The sequence below is a fragment of the Phyllobates terribilis genome, unplaced genomic scaffold (genome assembly GCF_046119375.1).
Source record: "Phyllobates terribilis strain yellow unplaced genomic scaffold, ASM4611937v1 Scaffold_9__5_contigs__length_417890890, whole genome shotgun sequence".
Lineage (NCBI taxonomy): Eukaryota > Metazoa > Chordata > Amphibia > Anura > Dendrobatidae > Phyllobates > Phyllobates terribilis.
In genome coordinates this window covers 371,041,254-371,060,691 of record NW_027362769.1, presented here as the reverse complement: position 1 = coordinate 371,060,691, position 19,438 = coordinate 371,041,254, and the positions used below count along the sequence as shown (strand labels likewise).

Below are 19,438 nucleotides of genomic sequence, written 5' to 3'. Positions count from 1 at the left end.
TTAATAAAAAGGAAGCAGAGACACTACCCCCTCATAGACCATACGACTGCCCTATCGACTTGTTACCCGGTACTACTCCTCCCCGTGGGCGTATTTATCCATTATCCGCTGCTGAGACCCGGTCGATGTCCGAATATATTGAGGAGAATCTGGCCAGGGGATTCATCCGGAAATCTACCTCCCCGGCGGGAGCAGGCTTCTTCTTCGTAAAAAAGAAGGACGGCTCTCTCCGTCCCTGTATAGACTATAGAGGCCTTAACCAGATCACGGTGAAGAATAAGTACCCCCTTCCGCTCATTCCGGAGTTATTTGATCGTCTGAGAGGGGCTAGAATCTTCACCAAACTGGACCTCCGTGGGGCGTACAACCTGGTTCGTATCCGTCAGGGGGATGAATGGAAGACGGCATTCAACACCCGGGACGGCCACTATGAATATCTGGTAATGCCCTTCGGTCTTTGTAACGCTCCTGCCGTCTTTCAAGAGTTGGTCAATGACATCTTCCGGGACCTTCTCTACTCCTGCGTAGTGGTGTACCTGGACGACATCTTGGTCTTCTCTCCGGATCTCCAGACTCACCGGAGGGACGTTCGTCAGGTCCTGCTCAGGCTCAGGCAGAATCACCTCTTCGCTAAATACGAGAAGTGCCTCTTTGAGCAGACCTCGCTTCCGTTTTTGGGCTACATTATTTCTCAGACCGGCCTACGAATGGATCCAGAGAAACTGTCTGCCATCGAGAAATGGCCTCGACCGGAGGGGTTGAAGGCCATTCAGCGGTTCCTGGGCTTCGCCAACTACTACCGCCTCTTCATACCACACTTCTCTTCCCGGACTGCCCCAATTTCCGCGCTCACCCGTAAGGGTACTAATCCCAAAGAGTGGCCGCCCGAAGCAGAGGAGGCCTTTCTTTCCTTAAAACAGGCCTTCTCTTCCACCCCGGTGCTGCATCGCCCGGACGGCAACAAGCAGTTCTTCCTGGAAGTTGACGCCTCCTCCTCTGGAGCCGGAGCGGTACTTACTCAAAAATCATCTTCCGGGAGGATGGTAACTTGCGGCTTCTTCTCTAAACTCTTCTCCTCCTCTGAACGCAATTATTCCATAGGAGACCGAGAGTTATTGGCCATCAAACTGGCATTGGAGGAGTGGCGTTACCTGCTCGAGGGGGCTCTTCACCCGGTAATAATTTACACTGACCACAAGAACTTGGCTTACCTCCAGCATGCCCAGAGACTTAACCCGCGCCAAGCCCGGTGGTCCTTGTTTTTTGCTCGCTTTGATTTTGTTCTTCATTTTCGCCCGGCTGACAAAAACATCAAGGCGGACGCCTTGTCTCGATCCTTTCTGGTGTCTGATCTCGAGGAAGATCCAAAACACATCATCGATCCCGCCAGAGTAATGCAGGTGGCTCCCGTGAGTCTAAATCGTCTCCCTCCCGGAAAGACGTTCGTATCAGTACCTGATCGGGAGAAGATCCTTCACTGGGGTCACTCGTCTAAACTAGCTGGCCATGCCGGTCAGAAAAAGACCCTCCAGCTTATTACCCGGCACTACTGGTGGCCTACCCTGCACAAGGACGTAATAGACTTTGTTTCTGCCTGTGTGTCCTGCGCCCGCAACAAGGTTCCGAGACATCTGCCAGCCGGTCGCCTCCTTCCGCTCCCAGTACCTGCTGCCCCCTGGCAGCATATAGCAATGGACTTTATAACAGACCTCCCAGTCTCTGCCGGTTGTACGGTCATTTGGGTGGTCGCTGACCGCTTCTCCAAGATGGCTCATTTCGTTCCCCTGCCAGGCCTCCCGTCTGCACCCGAGCTAGCTAAAGACTTTATTCATCACATCTTTCGTCTTCATGGCCTGCCCCTCCACATCGTGTCGGATCGTGGGGTACAGTTCACCTCACGCTTCTGGAGAGCCACTTGTAAACTGCTAGATGTCACCCTGGACTTCTCTTCCGCTTACCACCCACAGTCCAATGGTCAAGTGGAGCGGATCAATCAGAACCTGACCAGTTACCTCCGACACTTCGTTAATGCCCATCATTCTGACTGGGTGGATCTCCTACCATGGGCCGAGTTCTCTTATAATAATCACGAGAGCGAATCCTCCTCCAAATCCCCGTTTTTTGTAGTCTTCGGTCAGCATCCTCGGATTCCTTTTCCTGTCTCCACCTCTGTGGACAACCCGGCTGCGGAATCTCTTGTTAGCAAATTTTCCTCCATTTGGGAGAGTACCCGATCCGCACTCCTTCAGTCGTCCGAACGGATGAAAAGACACGCTGACAAAAAACGCCTGGATCCTCCACAATTTCGTCCCGGAGATAAAGTCTGGCTCTCATCTAAATATGTCCGACTCAAGATACCTTCTTACAAGTTAGGGCCTCGGTTCATCGGCCCCCTGGAGGTCATCAGTCAGATCAACCCGGTGGCCTATAAATTGAAACTCCCGGCCAACTTACGGATCCCTAACTCCTTCCATGTATCTCTCCTCAAACCTGTGGTACTTAACTCTTTTTCCAAGTCTACAGGTACGCCTCCTGCTCCGGTTTCTGCTGAGGACGAGTTTGAGGTAGAGAACATTCTTGCCACCAAAAGGGTAAGAGGAAAGACCTTTTTTCTGGTAGATTGGAAGGGGTTTGGTCCTGAGGAGAGAACGTGGGAGCCCCGGGAGAACATCCATGCCCCTCTTATCCTTGCTAAATTTCTGTCTGGCCTAAAAAAGGGGGGGCCTAAAGGGGGGGGGTACTGTAGCGCCGGCGTCCCTGCCCTCTGCTAGGCAGGGACGCTGTTCCCCTCACCTCCCTGCTCCGTGCCCGGCGTCCTCCTCCCGCTCTGCTGGCAGCGCGCGCTCCTTCCCGGCCACTGTGCTTAGGTCGCGCGCGTGCGCTCTCCCTCCCTCTTAAAGGGGCCGCGCGCGCCGTCCTAAGGAGTCCCCGGCCAATGGCCGGAGGACTTCACCATATATAAGGCACCTCCTCCAAAATGGAGGTGCCCGAGCAATGTTGTTGCACTGTTCACTACTCTGCTTCAGCCCTCAGGTCCCGTTGCCAGTTACCTGCCAGATACCTGCCAGATTCCTGCCAGCCTGCTGTCTTATTCCTGCCTGATATTCCGCTACCTGCCTGCTAGCCTGAGGTCCGACGGTCTGCCTTACAACTCCTGTCAGTCTGTCTATGGACCAGCTTGCCCGCTCACCTGGGAGCGCACACCTGCTACCTGCCTGCTAGCCTACCTGGAGGCTCCGCCGTCACGTGCTGTGACCACCTGCCTGTCCAGTGACTCCTGTCCGCTCACCTGGGAGCGCTCATCTGCTGCCTGTCCGTTAGCCTACCTGGAGGCCCTGCCGTCACGTGCTGTGACCACCCGCTTATCCAGAGACTCTCGCCCGCTCATCTGGGAGCGCTCTTCTGCCGCCTGTCTGTTGGTCTTCCTGGAGGCTCCGCCGTCACATGCTGTGACCACCCGTTTATCCAGAGACTCTCGCCTGCTCACCTGGGAGCTCAAGTCTACCATCAGCCGCCACAGGTCGTACCAACCCTTTACCCAGAGACTGCCCCGGTCACTTGCCGTGACCATCTGCCCGTTCTTCCAGAGACTGTCCCGGTCACTTGCCGTGATCATCTGCCCGTTCACCCAGAGACTGCCCCAGTCACTTGCCGTGATCTCCTGCCCGTTCTTCCAGAGACTGTCCCGGTCACTTGCCGTGACCATCTGCCCGTTCACCCAGAGACTGCTCCAGTCACTTGTCGTGATCTCCTGCCCGTTCTTCCAGAGACTGTCCCGGTCACCTGCTGTGACTGCCTGCCTGGTCGCCACCCGCTCCCTTACAAGGACCGCCCCCTTGTATAGTAGCTCAGAGGTTCCGCCTCCCAGACCCGTTACAGCTCCTATGATGTAAGTTTTAATCCTATTGGTTTAACTATGTATAAAAGGACATGCATTCATTGTATATACCTACCCCTGATGAAGCACGCTGTGTGAAACACTTGTCGAGTTGGCCGGGCACTTAGCGTTCCCTTTTACTTTGGTTGGGACCATGCTGTAACATAGCTTAAATTAAATTATATTTCGGGTTCTTTTCTCTGCTGTGTGTGATTCCAGTTACCACTTTATATATGTTAGATGTCTACCATTACTATCTTCATTTATGCCTATTGATTATAGCTGGCACCACTATATACTGTATATACCTGTACCTTATTATTACTGGTATCTTTCACCTTTGACTATTGCGCATTCTTTTTATTATTCTAGACTTCATTCATCTACTCCTCATTCCTTCATGTCCATCCGCATTGTGCCATCCTTTGAGGCCTCTAACCACCCTGCTCATTTTTCCTTTTCTGTGGTTCTTGTATGGTTCCCTTATACTGTATGTTTTTATCCATTTTTCACTAAAGTTGTTCACTTTTGCATTTATGTATGCTCTTAGTCATGCTTCTCATTTTAGGGTCTTTATGATCTGCTGCATGTGACCTTTCTTTATACACGGGACTATATCGGTATTATCACAAACCTTAGTGGTGGCAGTTTGGGGTGGTTATTCGTGAGCTTGAGTTACACATTGTTGCAGGCCCTCGACAGCCTTTTATAGGGCCGTGAAGACTGGAGTTTGGGAAACACTGGTTTAGACCTTACTGAGCTGCATGTAAATATAAAAAAGGGATGGACTACTCCTCTAACATCAGATTTATATCCCAAGTGAACCCTATAAAGAAAAAAGAAAACAAATTGCAAAATTGCTTCCAACCCCACTATAAAAAAATATGTACCCCAAAAATACAAAATTTCCAAGCAAAACAATTATTTTATAATGGAAAAATAAATGTTAGGGCATCCAAAATGTGAAGACAAAATAATGAAGGAAATCACTGGACCCTGCGCCAGCCACCCCTGCTTCCATCACTAGGCTCCGCTATACTGACTGAGGGCAGCACTGATGATATAGGAGGTGGCGATGTCGGCATCGGTTGGTGAGGTAGTCGCTGAGCAATAGACAAAAGTTCCACAGCACACATCGGGGTATGCAATATATGGAACCCAATTATTCTTCATTATTCAAGAACAGTCCAGGCCACAGACATATAATTAGTGATGTTAGTGTAGACCAGTGTTTCCCAAACTCCAGTCCTCATGGCCCCCAACAGATCATATTTTCAGGATTTCCTTGGTATTTCACAGGTGATTTAATTACTATCAAGGCATCATAAATTTCCACCAGCTCTCTCACCTGTGCAATACTAAGGAAATCCTGATTACCTAATCTGTGGAGGGCCGTAAGGACTGGAGTTTGGGAAACACTGGTGTAGACACACAATTATATCCGAGTCTGCTGTGTGATATCTCTCCTGAATCCTCTGTAGAGATGAACATTCGACCAAGTATTTATCTGTTCTCTATGGAGAGCGAGAAGAAACATGCTCCCATATCATTAATCAGTGCTCGATACAGGCCATTATCTGCCTTCGTAAAGATATAGTGGTAATTTGCAGGTAAATAGTATTTAAATCATGTTACGCTGTTTTATTGGAAGAGCGGCTACTGGGAGAAAATGAAGTTATATTTTCTCTGTAGCCGCTTTCTTCCAGTTGTGCCATCATCACATCATGTAAATGACACTTTAGTAAGTTATTAATAAAGCGTTGCTACAATTTGTGTGAAATTTTTAATTTTTTCGTAAATTTGTAATTTTTGTATTTAGATGAATAGGATTTTTAAGGTTATTTTGTTAAAAAATCAAATCACTTTTATTTTTGGCAGATGACTATATATATATTTTAAAGCAGAAGATGGTAGCTTCAAACAAGAAACATATGAGGAGCATGGCCACATCTCAGATATACCCTCGGCCCTTCATAGCAAAGAACTATCTCTTAATACATCACAGACTGTTAGGCAAAATAAAAGAAGTGTGGAAAATAAAACTGCACTCATAGAAAAGAAGCCAATTTCATGTTCAGAATGTGAGAAATGTTTCACAGATAAATCAAATTTGCTAAACATTGGAGAATGCACACAGGAGTGAAACAATTTTCTTGCTTAGAATGTGGGAAATGTTTTGCTCAGAAATCAACACTTGTTGCACATGAGAGACTTCACACAGGAGAGAAGCCATTCTCATGTTCAGAATGTGGGAAATGTTTTACAGAAAAATCAACTCTTGTTATACATCAGAGAACACACACAGGAGAGAAGCCATTTGCATGTTCAGAATGTGAGAAATGTTTTACATATAAATCAAATCTCGTTACACATCAGAGAAATCACACAGAAGTGAAGCCATATTCATGCTCTGAATGTGGGAACTGTTTTACTAAGAAATCACAACTTATTATACAGGAGAGAATTCACACAGGAGTGAAGCCATTTTCATGTTCAGTGTGTGGGAAATGTTTTACAGATAAATCAATTCTTGTTACACATGAGAGACATCACACAGGAGTGAAGCCATTTCCATGTTCAGTAAGTGGGAAATGTTTTTATAATAAATCTCATCGTATTATACATGAGAGAGTTCACACAGGAGAGAAACCATTTTCTTGCTCACAATGTGGGAAATGTTTTGCTCAGAGATCAAATGTTGATGAACATGAAAGATGTCACACTGAAGAGAAGCCATTTTTATGTTCAGAATGTGGGAAATGTTTTACTAAGAAATCTTATCTTGTTACACATGAGAGCATTCACACAGGAGAGAAGCCATTCTCATGTTGAGGATGTGAGACATGTTTTACTACAAAATTACAACTTGTTAGACATCAGAGAAGTCACACCTGGAATAAGCAATTTTAACCTCTTAGTAAATGTCACTTTATTGTGGTAATAACAATGGAATTTTTCAACTTACCCCAGTTACCTGAGTGTTTTTTTTCCTGACACATTTACATTTATTATTTACATAAAATACAATCAATGTTTTGCTTTTATTAATTACAATTTTAGAAATTTGACAAAAAAAATTTGCAGTATTCAAACTTTGGTTATACCCATAAAGCAAACAGTTATACTACACAAAAAAAAGTTTCTATGTAACATTTACCTTCTCTTTTATAAAAATATCACCATAATTCTTCAAATATCCTATTTTCTCAGAAGAGTTAAAAGTTTAATAAAAAGTTTTCATTATTTTTGAGCAATTTATAAAACTTAATTTTTAGGGACCTATTTAGTTTTGAAGTGACTTTGAGGGTCCTATGTTTTGGAATTTCCCCTGAAGGGATGTCTTTTTAACAGCAACACCCCAAAAAAGTTTACAAGACTGCTTTCATTAAGTTTGTTAACCCATCAGGAACTTCATAAGAAATAATGCAAAACTGAATTATTGGAATGAAAAATTGTAGGGTTATGAATGTGGGGGGGGGGGCTGTGGGTGCAAATTTCATGCAGTAGGGGGGCCATCATATTGTGTGTAGAGGAACTGTAGGGGCTACAGTCATACCTTGTGGGGGGGGACGGGACTATGGGTACCACCATCAATTGTGTGGGGGTCACGATCATACTGTGCGAGTGGGCCTTGGTGGCCACCATCATACTTTGTTTGGGGGGGCTGTAGACCTTATCTCAACATTTTATGAAACCTATAACAACTTTAGCTCTTCCCCTATCTTACTACCTTTGAGCTCATCCCTGTCCTCCTCACCGGCTCCCCATGTCCAGTAGCTAGTGCCCTCTGCAGAAAGCTCAGACACCTAGACATTCACACACTCTGACTCTATTCTCCCTCTGTCCTTCATATTTTAATTTCACGACAAAGACAGTGCCACCATATTCTACAACACCACACTCGCATCTGCGACGGACTCGGTCGCCCCTCTCGTACATGGCAGAGTGAGACAAATCAATAGACAACTCTGGTACAATAACCTCACTAAAAAGATTTGGCAAGTGTCTAGAGTTAAGGAGTGGTGCTGGAAGAAAACGCACTTGCAAGAAGACTTCAGCTCATTCAAAACAGCAACTTTTATATTCAAGTTGGCCCTTACCTCTAATAAACACCTCTACTTCACAACCCCCGTATGTTCTTTATCCTACAACCCCAAACAGTTATTCAACACTTAACTCCCTCCATTGCCGCTTCGACCTCTAACATCTCTGCAGAAGACTTTGTCGCACAGTTCAAAAATAAAATCGACCAAACAAGGCAAGTCTTTACTGCCCATTCACCACAACCCTTACGTATAAGACCATTGCCCATAACCTTCCTCGCCATCATCATTGAAGGAGAGTTTACTCATCTCCTCTCCAAATCGCACCTCACCACTTGAGCACTCGACTCCATCCCACCTCCTCTTCAAACCCACCACTACTCATATCCCAGTCCTAACCCACCTCTTCAACCTATCGCTAACTTCTGGTATCTTCCTTTCTGCTTCCAAACATGCCACGATGACACCTATCCTAAAGAACTAACAAATAAAGTAGCACTCTGCAACGCTAAGTATGCAAACATGAAATATATGAAATTTGAATTGCATTGCTGCTCTAGAAAATAGAAATAATTGAGAAATCTTAGCACATAAATTGGCCAATTCATGTGTACATGGTAGCCTCCAGCCTCTGTGTTGCAGAGTGCTACTTTATTTGTTAGTTTTATATGGAGATGGCTGCTCCTAGTAAGCAGCTGCACACACCTATATCTTGTTTTGGAAGTGACGGTCAGTTTTTTTTTGTTTGTACCTATCCTAAAGAAGCCATCCCTCAACTCGACCTCTTCGTCTAGCTATTGTTACGGGTCCGGGTGGTGGAACCTCTGTGCCGATGTGCAAGGAGGGACCCAGAGGGGCGTAACTAAGTATCAACCCGAACCGACCCTGGTCGTACGGTGGCTAACGACTCCGTGATCAGGGAGGATCCGGGCAGAGGGACCAGGTGCTACTCTGGGGACGACCTTGTAAGAGAGCAGGTGGCTCCCACGGGTCAGGTGGCTGGGACTGACCGGTATGGCGGATGGACACATCAAGCAGGCAGAAGTCTCTGGTTAGCTTACAGGTGGTCATGGGACGTGACAGCAGAGCAAGTGGTAGTCTCTAGGTTTACCAGGCAGGTGGTTACAGCAAGTGACAGCAGGAGCCTCCAGGTAGGCTAACAGGTGGTCACGGCAAGTGACGGTAAAAGCAGGCTGAAGTCTTTAGGCTAGCAGGCAGGTGGTCACGGCAAGTGACGGCAGAGCCTCCAGGTAGGCTAGCAGGTAACAGACGGGTAGCAGGCGAGCGCTCCCAGGTGAGCGGGTTAGCAGGTACGGCAGGTAGCAGGCAGGTAACTGGCAGGTGCTTCCTGGTAAGCAGGTGGACTTGCCCATAGATAGACTGGCGGATGACCGGAGACAGACTGTCGGGCTGGAGAGTAGACAAGCAGGCAGACAGGACTGGTAGTCAGGCTGGCAACGGGACCTGAGGGCTGAAGCAGAGGTAAATATACTTGTGCAACAACTTTTGCTCGGGCACCTCCATTTTGGAGGAGGTGCCTTATATATGGGAGGTCCTCCGGCAATTGGCCGGGGACTCCTTAGGACGGCGCGCGCGGCCCCTTTAAGAGAGAGGGAGCGCGTGCCCTAAGCACAGTGCCCAGGAAGGAGCGCACGCCGGCCGCTGCAGGAAGAGGAGAACTGGAGGACGCCGCGCGGGGAGCGGTGAGGTGAGAGGGACGGCGTCTCTGCCTGGCAGGAGGCAGAGACGCCAATGCTACAGTACCCCCCCACACTTTACGCCCCCTCTTTTTTAGGCTGGCAAAAAAATTTTCAAGGAGAAGCGGGGCATGGATGTTCTCCATGGGTTCCCAAGTTCTCTCCTCTGGGCCAAACCCCTTCCAATCCACCAGAAAAAAAGGTTCTCCCTCTTACCCTCTTAGTGGCCAGAATATTCTCTACCTCAAAAACGTCCTCAACAGAAACAGGAGCAGGAGGAGTACCTGAATTATTGGAGAAAGAGTTAAAGACAGCAGGTTTGAGGAGAGATACGTGGAAGAAGTTGGGAATGCGTAAGGTTGGTGGAAGCTTCAACTTGTAGGCCACTGGACTGATCTGTTTAAGGACCTTAAATGGACCGATGAAAAGAGGACCCAGCTTGTAGGAGGGTATTTTAAGCCGCACATGTTTGGAGGAGAGCCAAACCTTGTCTCCCGGACGGAATTGAGGCGGATCCAGACGTCTTTTGTCAGCAAATCTCTTCATCCGCTCAGAGGACTGAAGAAGTGCGGACCTAGTACTCTCCCAGATAGTGGAGAATTCACTGGCCAGAGACTCCGCGGCAGGGTTGTCCACAGAAGCGGAGACGGGAAACGGCATCCGGGGGTGTTGGCCATAGACAATAAAGAACGGGGACTTGGAAGTGGATTCGCTCTCATGATTGTTATAAGAGAATTCGGCCCATGGTAGGAGGTCCACCCAATCAGTATGGTGGGCATTGACAAAGTGCCGGAGGTAGCTGGTAAGGATCTGGTTGATCCGCTCTACCTGACCATTGGACTGTGGGTGGTAAGCGGAGGAAAAATCCAGGGTAACATCCAGCAGCTTACAGGTAGCTCTCCAGAAGCGTGAGGTGAACTGAACCCCTCGATCCGACACGATGTGGAGAGGTAGGCCATGGAGATGAAAGATATGGTGAAAAAAAGTCCTTAAGCTAGCTCTGATGCCGACGGGAGACCAGGCAGAGGGATGAAGTGGGCCATTTTAGAAAAGCGGTCCGCGACCGCCCAAATGACTGTACAACCGGCAGAAACGGAGATCGGTGATAAAGTCCATAGCAATGTGTTGCCACGGGGCAGCAGTTATGGGAAGAGGTAGGAGATGACCGGCTGGTAAATGTCTGAGAACTTTGTTGCGGGCACAAGATGAACAAGCTGAGACGAAGTCTACCACATCCTTACGCAGGGTAGGCCACCAGTAATGCCGGGTAATGAGCAGGAAGGTCTTCTTTTGGCCAGCATGGCCAGCTAGTTTAGAAGAATGACCCCAGCGAAGAACCCTCTCACGGTCAGGAACCGCTACAAACGTCTTACCGGGTGGAAGACGAGTCACCTCCAAGGGGGACACATTCATCACCTTGGAGGGGTCGATGATGTGCATAGGCTCCTCCTCTTGGTCGGAGGACAGGAAGGATCGGGACAAGGCATCGGCTTTGACATTCTTGTCCGCCGGGCGGAAATGTAGGATGAAGTCGAAGCGGGCAAAGAACAAAGACCACAGGGCCTGACGTGGATTGAGTCTTTGGACATTCTGGAGATATGCCAGGTTATTGTGATCCGTATAGATGATCACCGGGTATAGAGCCCCTTCAAGCAGGTAGCGCCACTCCTCCAGAGCCAATTTGACAGCTAGCAATTCTCGGTCTCCTATGGAGTAGTTGCGCTCAGATGAGGAGAAGATTTTGGAGAAGAAGCCGCAGGTTACCATTCTCCCGGAAAAAGATTTTTGGGTGAGCACTGCTCCGGCTCCGGAGGAGGAAGCATCAACCTCCAGGTAGAATTGTTTATTGCAGTCCGGACGGTGCAGTACTGGGGCAGAGGAGAAGGCTTGCTTTAAGGAAAGGAAGGCCTCCTCAGCTTCGGGCGACCATACCTTGGGATTTGCCCCCTTACGGGTGAGCGCAGATATGGCAGCAGTCCGGGACGAGAAGTGTGGGATGAAGAGACAATAGTAATTGGCGAAGCCCAGGAATCGCTGAATCGCCTTCAACCCCTCCGGACGGGGCCACTTTAGGACAGCAGAGAGTTTCTCGGGATCCATTCGCAAGCCTGTCTGAGAGATAACATAGCCCAGGAATGGAAGAGAGGTCTGCTTGAAGAGGCACTTCTCGTATTTAGCATAGAGGTGGTTCTGCCTGAGCCTAAGCAGGACCTGACGAACATCCCTCCGGTGTGTGGGAAGATCCGGAGAGAAGACTAAGATGTTGTCCAGGTATACCACCACGCAGACGCAAAGAAGATCACGGAAGATGTCGTTAACCAGTTCTTGGAAGCCCCACGAGACATGGCGCTCAGCGCTGTGCAGCCCCCCGAGACATGGCGCTCAGCGCTGTGCTGCCGCCCGAGAGATAGCGCTCAGCGCTGTGCAGCCCCCCCCAGAGATAGCGCTCAGCGCTGTGCAGCCCCCAGAGAGATAGCGCTCAGCGCTGTGCAGACCCCAGAGATAGCGCTCAGCGCTGTGCAGCCCCCCCAGAGATAGCGCTCAGTGCTGTGCAGCCCCCCCAGAGATAGCGCTCAGCGCTGTGCGGACCCCCGAGAGATAGCGCTCAGTGCTGTGCAGCCCCCCGAGATAGCGCTCAGCGCTGTGCAGCCCCCCCAGAGATAGCGCTCAGTGCTGTGCAGCCCCCCCAGAGATAGCGCTCAGCGCTGTGCGGACCCCCGAGAGATAGCGCTCAGCGCTGTGCAGCCCCCCGAGAGATGGCGCTCAGCGCTGTGCAGCCCCCCGAGAGATGGCGCTCAGCGCTGTGCAGCCCCCCGAGAGATGGCGCTCAGCGCTGTGCAGCCCCCCGAGAGATAGCGCTCAGCGCTGCAGTCCTGACACAGGGAAGAAGGACTCACCACAGTCTGCAGTCAGCAGCGGAGACAGGAGAGCAGCTATCAGCCTGTGGGGGTCACATGGTGGGGGCGGGGCTACAGGGAGGGGCGGGGCCAGATGCGACCAGGAAGAAGGAAAGAAAGAAGCAACGAGAGAGACAGGAGGGAAGAGAGAGAGGAGGAAAGAGACAGCAGGGAAGAGAGAGACAGGAGGGGAGAGAGAGAGACAGGAGGGGAGAGAGACAGGAGGGAAGAGAGAGACAGGAGGGAAGAGAGACAGGAGGTGAGAGAGACACAGGGAAGAGAGAGAGACAGGAGGGGAGAAAGACAAGAGGGAAGAGAGAGACAGGAGGTGAGAGAGACACAGGGAAGAGAGAGACAGGAGGGGAGAGCGAGAGATAGGAGGGGAGAGAGAGAGACAGGAGGAGAGAGAGACAGGAGGTGAGAGAGAGAGACAGGGGGGAAGAGAGAGAGAGACAGGGAAGAGAGAGACAGGGGGAAGAGAGAGAGAGACGGGGGAGAGAGAGACAGGAGGGAAGAGAGAGAGAGACACAGGGAAGAGAGAGACAGGGGGGAAGAGAGAGAGACAGGAGGGGAGAAAGACAAGAGGGAAGAGAGAGACAGGAGGTGAGAGAGACACAGGGAAAAAAGAGAGACAGGAGGGGAGAGAGAGAGACAGGAGGGGAGAGCGAGAGACAGGAGGGAAGAGAGAGACAGGAGGGGAGTGAGAGAGACAGGAGGTGAGAGAGACACAGGGAAGAGAGAGACAGGAGGGGAGAGCGAGAGATAGGAGGGGAGAGAGAGAGACAGGAGGAGAGAGAGACAGGGGGGAAGAGAGAGAGACAGGGAAGAGAGAGACAGGGGGAAGAGAGAGAGACAGGGAAGAGAGAGACAGGAGGGGGGAGAGAGAGACAGGAGGGAAGAGAGAGAGAGACAGGGGGGAAGAGAGAGAGACAGGGGGGAAGAGAGAGAGACAGGGAAGAGTGAGACAGGAGGTGAGAGATAGACAGGAGGGGAGAGAGACAAGAGGGAAGAGAGAGACAGGAGGGAAGAGTGAGACAGGAGGGAATAGAGAGACAGGAGGGGAAAGAGAGAGACAGGAGGGGAGAGAGACAGGAAGGAAGAGAGAGACGGGGAAGAGAGAGAGAGGAGGAAAGAGGGAGACAGGAGGGGAGAGAGAGAGACAGGAGGTGAGAGAGAGAGACAAGAGGGAAGAGAGTGACAGGAGGGAAGAGTGAGACAGGAGGGGAGAGAGAGAGACAGGAGGGGAGAGAGAGAGACAGGAGGGGAGAGAGAGAGACAGGAGGGGAGAGAGAGACAAGAGGGAAGAGAGAGACAGGAGGGAAGAGAGAGACAGGAGGGGAGAGAGAGAGACAGGGGGGAAGAGAGAGACAGGAGGGGAAAGAGAGAGACAGGAGGGGAAAGAGAGAGACAGGAGGGGAGAGAGACAGGAAGGAAGAGAGAGACGGGGAAGAGAGAGAGAGGAGGAAAGAGGGAGACAGGAGGGGAGAGAGAGAGACAGGAGGTGAGAGAGAGAGACAAGAGGGAAGAGAGTGACAGGAGGGAAGAGTGAGACAGGAGGGAAGAGAGTGACAGGAGGGAAGAGTGAGACAGGAGGGAAGAGTGAGACAGGAGGGGAGAGAGAGAGACAGGAGGGAAGAGAGACAGGAGGGGAGAGAGAGAGACAGGAGGGAAGAGAGAGAGGAGGAAAGAGAGACAGCAGGGAAGAGAGAGAGACAGGAGGGAAGAGAGAGAGACAGGAGGGGAGAGAGAGTGACAGGAGGGAAGAGTGAGACAGGAGGGAAGAGTGAGACAGGAGGGAAGAGTGAGACAGGAGGGGAGAGAGAGAGACAGGAGGGGAGAGAGAGAGACAGGAGGGGAGAGAGAGAGACAGGAGGGGAGAGAGAGAGACAGGAGGGGAGAGAGAGACAAGAGGGAAGAGAGTGACAGGAGGGAAGAGTGAGACTGGAGGGAAGAGTGAGACAGGAGGGGAGAGAGAGAGACAGGAGGGAAGAGAGAGACAGGAGGGGAGAGAGACAGGAGGGAAGAGAGAGAGGAGGAAAGAGAGACAGCAGGGAAGAGAGAGACAGGAGGGGAGAGAGAGAGACAGGAGGGGAGAGAGAGAGACAGGAGGGAAGAGAGAGACAGGAGGGAAGAGAGAGAGGAGGAAAGAGAGACAGGAGGTGAGAGAGACACAGGGAAGAGAGAGAGACAGGAGGGAAGAGAGAGACACAGGGAAGAGAGAGAGACAGGAGGGAAGAGAGAGAGACAGGAGGTGAGAGAGACAGGAGGGGAGAGCGAGAGACAGGAGGGAAGAGAGACAGGAGGTGAGAGAGAGAGACAGGAGGTAAATTTCCTAATGCCGGTGGGATCGTGATCTGTGATATCAAATTTATTATTTTCTTGGTTTTTGACCGCACGATGCAGAATTATGTGAACATGTTGCTCGTATATTTGCACTTAGGTTTTATTCTGTTGCTGTGTATAATCATTGTGTTACCTGTGGTGTTACATGGGACTGCAGGAGACATCTACTACATTATCTGTACTCAGAGAGTGATCACTGTGTTATATATCTGTGCAGTCTCGTGCTTAGATGTGTTTGGTTTCTCTCAATAGAATTGCATTGAGAGAAGCCAGATACATTAAGTCAGTACAAATTGCATAGTATGTGTGTATATATAATGTATCTGTGTCATGTATAGGGTGTATTGTGTATGGAAGTCATATATAGGAGTTATTTACTTGTTTGTATTTCTGCACATTGACAGCCTAATCCTAAAGGTGTGTGATATACACATTTAGGCTGTGTGCACATGTTGCGGATTTGTGACAAGACGTGATGCCAGCAAAGTGAACGAGAAAGCTGAAGTGTCATGTTGACGTTGAGTATTTTTGACTTGCAGACTAAGGCTATGTGCCCACGATGCAGAAATGCTCCGGATTTTTTCCTGAGCGTTTCTGCATCTCCCCTGGCAGAAAAAACGCATGCGGATTGTACGTGCGGATTGTACATGCGGATTGTACATACGTTTTTCCTGCCAGGGACATGCGGATGTGAAGTGTTCTTCACATGCATTTCTGCATGCGGGTGTCAAGCGCTTTCCAAGCATTTAGCATCACTTGGAAAGTGCTTGTCAACTTGGTCACACTATATAAATCCATGCAACCGGCATGGATTTATATAGTGTGACTGTAAAAGAATGGTAAAAAAAAAAATCTATACTTACCTTCCGATGGCCCCCGGAGTCTTGCTTCGCTCCGTCCTGGCTGCCGGCAGATCGCGGTACACTGCACTAGGACCTGCCGTCTCATGACTATGACGTCAGCACAGGTCCTTCCGTCCACCGCGAGCTGCCGGCAAGCGAAGACAAACAGTCAGAAGGTGAGTATATTATTTATTTTTTATTTTATTCCTTTTTTTTTTACAGGTTTTATGGTACCTGGGTCTGGAGGAGAGTCTCCTCTCTTCCACACCCAGGTACCATCCACACATTGAAACGTTTGGATTCTGCATGTACAGATGCAGTGATGCGGAATCCAAGCGTTCCAATGCAAGTCAATGGCGGCGATTACGCTGCATGTCCGCAAAATTAATGGACATGCTGCGGATTTTTGAGCGCAGCATGGGCACTGACATTGCGGCTTGTCATTGGGGACCATGGGAGACGGATTACCAAGCGTTTCCCACGCGTTTATGCTGCGGAAATTCCGCAGCATAAACGCTTGGGAAATGCATAGTGGGCACACAGCCTTAGTGCAGAAAATAATCTGCATGTCAATTTTTTGTGCGTTTTCGTCTGCGTTTTTCACCCATTGAATGCACTGAAAAAACGCGGCAAAACTCAATGTTTTGAAGGCTGCGTTTTCCTGCCAAGAGATGCAGAAATGGTGCATTAATTTCTGCAATGAAATACTCAGCGTGTGCACATACCCTTAGGATTTCGCTCTGATTGCCGGATTGAGCTTTCATCACGTGATCACTCACATCACGTGATCACTCACATCACGTGATCACTCACAATCCTGGGGCCGTGCATACCAGGATTGGGGATGAGGGGGCAGTGCATATCCGGATTGGGGATGAGGGGGCCATACATACCAGGATTGGGGATGAGGGGGCCGTGCATACCAGGATTGGGGATGAGGGGGCCGTGCATACCAGGATTGGGGATGAGGGGGCCGTGCATACCAGGATTGGGGATGAGGGGGCCATTCTTACCAGAGTGGGGAAATTTACCAGTAGCTGCTGCATTTCCCACCCTAGGCTTATACTCGAGTCAATAAGTTTTCCCATTTTTTTGTGGTAAAATTTGGTGCATTGACTTATATTCGAGTATATACGGTATATGTCTTCCTTGTATATATATTTATTCAGGACTTTTTACCAGATGTGATACCCCAAGGAAAATATCACAATAGTTCTTATTAAAAAATAGTGGTTTATTGGATCGTCTGCAAAATGAATTGGGGTATGTGCAGATGATCAGTAAACGCTGCGGATTGGACGCAGCACACTTGCGCTGCGTGCAATCCGCAGCGGCCAGATGTTACAGCATAGTGGATGGGATTTGTACAAATCCCATGCCAACTATGCTTACCCGCAGAAACGGACATGCGGCACGTCTTCACAGACCGCAGCATGTCTATTTCTCTTGTGGAGAAATTCTACCAGTGCAATGGATAGGATGCGGTGAAGCCGCATGTGTTCAATGAGCACATGTGGCTTCACCTGCATGCAGCGATTTGAACGCAGCATCAAGTATGCTGCGTTCAAAACGCTACCATTCCTGGCGGTGTGCACATACCCTTAATGTAGGAAAATACAGAATATGAGAAGCTTTACAAAGTAATAATCCATTTGTCCATGTTTAGTTCATTACATTAGTTGAAATTATATCACCTTTTTCCTGGGTGGAAGCTTTGTGTCAGCCCTTTATCCATGAGTGAGAAAATCCATGCTCCGGATCCAACAGGCACACGTCAGCCTTTGTGTGTGTAGACCCAAAATGCTACAAGGACAGGCACAGTGTCAGCTCCTGAACTTAGACCCCCTGAGTGGAGAGAGAGCAGTAACCCCTCCTCCCTGAGTGTCATGTGGCAATATACAGTGGATTGCGAAAGTATTCACCCTCCTTGGCTTTTTACCTATTTTGTTACATTACAACCTGTATGTAGGAAAAAATATGTCTTTGAATCGTGTTAGCCAGTAGATAGGAGACTCCCCAAATGTATGGAGGAAGGTGCTTTGGTCAGATGAGACCAAAATTGAACTTTTTGTCCACTAAGGTAAACGCTATGTCTGGCGCCAAACCAACACATCTCACCACCCCAAGAACACCATTCCCACAGTGAAACATGGTGGTGGCAGTATCATGCTATGGGGATGTATATTGGCAGCAGGGACTTCGAAAATGGGTTGAGTCGAAGGGAAGGTGGATGGTGCGAAATACAGGAATATTCTTGAGCAAAACCTGTTTCAGTCTGTCAGAGATTTGACACTGGGACGGAGGTTCAGCTTCCAACAAGCCCAAACAGTGACCCAAAGCATTCTGCTAAAGCAACACTCGAGTGATTTAATGGGAAACGTGTAAATGTTCTGGAGTGGCCTAGTCAAAGCCCAGACCTTAATCCAATTGAGAATCTGTGGTCAGACTTGAAGATTGCTCTTCACCAGAGGAAACCATCTAACTTGAAGGAGCTCAATCAGTTTTGCCTTGAGGAATGGGCAAAAATCCCAGTGGCAAGATGTGGAAAGCTCATAGAAACTTATCCAAAGCGACTTTTAGCTGTAATTAATGCAAAAAGAGTCTCTACAATGTACTGACTTTAGGGGGGTGAATAGTTATGCACACTAAAATGTTCTGTTATTTTGTACTATTGTTTGCTTCACAATAAAAAGAAAGCCAAATGTTCACAGTTATAGGCATGTTCTTTAAATGAACTGATGCAAATCCTCAAAAAAACTGTGAAATTCCAGGTTGTGAGGTAGCAAAACAAGAAAAATGTCAAGGGGGTGAATACTTTCGCAAGCCGCTGTATATGTCTCATATAACAGCTGTTGTGTCCATTCAGGGAATTCTAAACTTACTGTGTGGCTTACATCCAGCCAAGCGAAAATAGCACATGTAATGTCATGTCAGCAAAACCTTCCATTAGGCAAAAGCAATGTACTAATAATTTAATATTTAAGAACATTTCCAAATAAAAAAATCCTTATATGATGGAAAAATAAATATGTTAGGGCATCTGAAATGTGAAGAGAAAGTAATGAAGGAAATCACTCTGTCGTAATGGGGTACACTTAGCGGACCCTGCTCCAGCGACCCCTGCTTCCATCACTAGGCTCCGCTATAGTGACTGAGGGCAGCACTGGTGATATAGGAGGTGGTGATGTCGGCATCGGTTGGCGGCTCAAGTGTCACACGAGCTTGTAGGAAAAGTGTCCATCTAGAACATTCCACTTGAGTTTTCCTTCTGACTTTAACATTATTATTTTCACAGTTTTTAAATCCGGCAAAACCTGAAGAATAATCATCCTGAAGCCGTAATGGAGAAAGGAGAAAATGATGTGCAGGGAGATGAGTGGCGGTGCAAAGAGGGAGTTCTTACAGGTAACCGTCCTGATGAGGAGTCACCACGAAATAAATAAGAGAAAAGAGTCACATTGTCCTCATTCACCGGACCGGACAATTCTGGGCTAGAGCTTTTATGTTATGTGTTCTTTCAGTTTTTACTGCCAAAGATTCCCCCATTAACCTAAAATACAGATCATATATGGCTGACAATGTGATAGCGCTATGTGTGATAACACCGGCTGTGCATCTACAATATAGAGTTAAAGGAATTTTCCCACAAAGAACACTTTAATCAATAGATCATGGAATAATATTAAGTTCCATAATTGGATGTGCTAAAAAAATGATTAAAAGGTACTTTGTTCGTGGG

General features: G+C 48.6%; 2 protein-coding genes across 2 annotated transcripts in view; both read left to right on the top strand.

The window, feature by feature from the left end:
* The window catches only part of LOC141161411 (uncharacterized), a 122,594-nt gene extending 115,885 nt beyond the window's left edge, over positions 1-6,709 (top strand). The window contains exons 6-8 of the mRNA XM_073646221.1: positions 5,359-5,487; positions 6,004-6,352; positions 6,422-6,709. Coding sequence (XP_073502322.1) covers positions 5,359-5,487; positions 6,004-6,352; positions 6,422-6,709 — 766 coding nt within the window. The remainder of the gene's footprint in view (positions 1-5,358; positions 5,488-6,003; positions 6,353-6,421) is intronic.
* Positions 6,710-13,435: 6,726 nt separating this feature from the next.
* Positions 13,436-19,438, top strand: part of LOC141161410 (uncharacterized) — a 100,522-nt gene continuing 94,519 nt past the window's right edge. The window contains exons 1-2 of the mRNA XM_073646220.1: positions 13,436-14,837; positions 18,995-19,104. Of these exons, the coding sequence (XP_073502321.1) occupies positions 19,041-19,104 (64 nt within the window). The 5' untranslated portion in view covers positions 13,436-14,837; positions 18,995-19,040. The remainder of the gene's footprint in view (positions 14,838-18,994; positions 19,105-19,438) is intronic.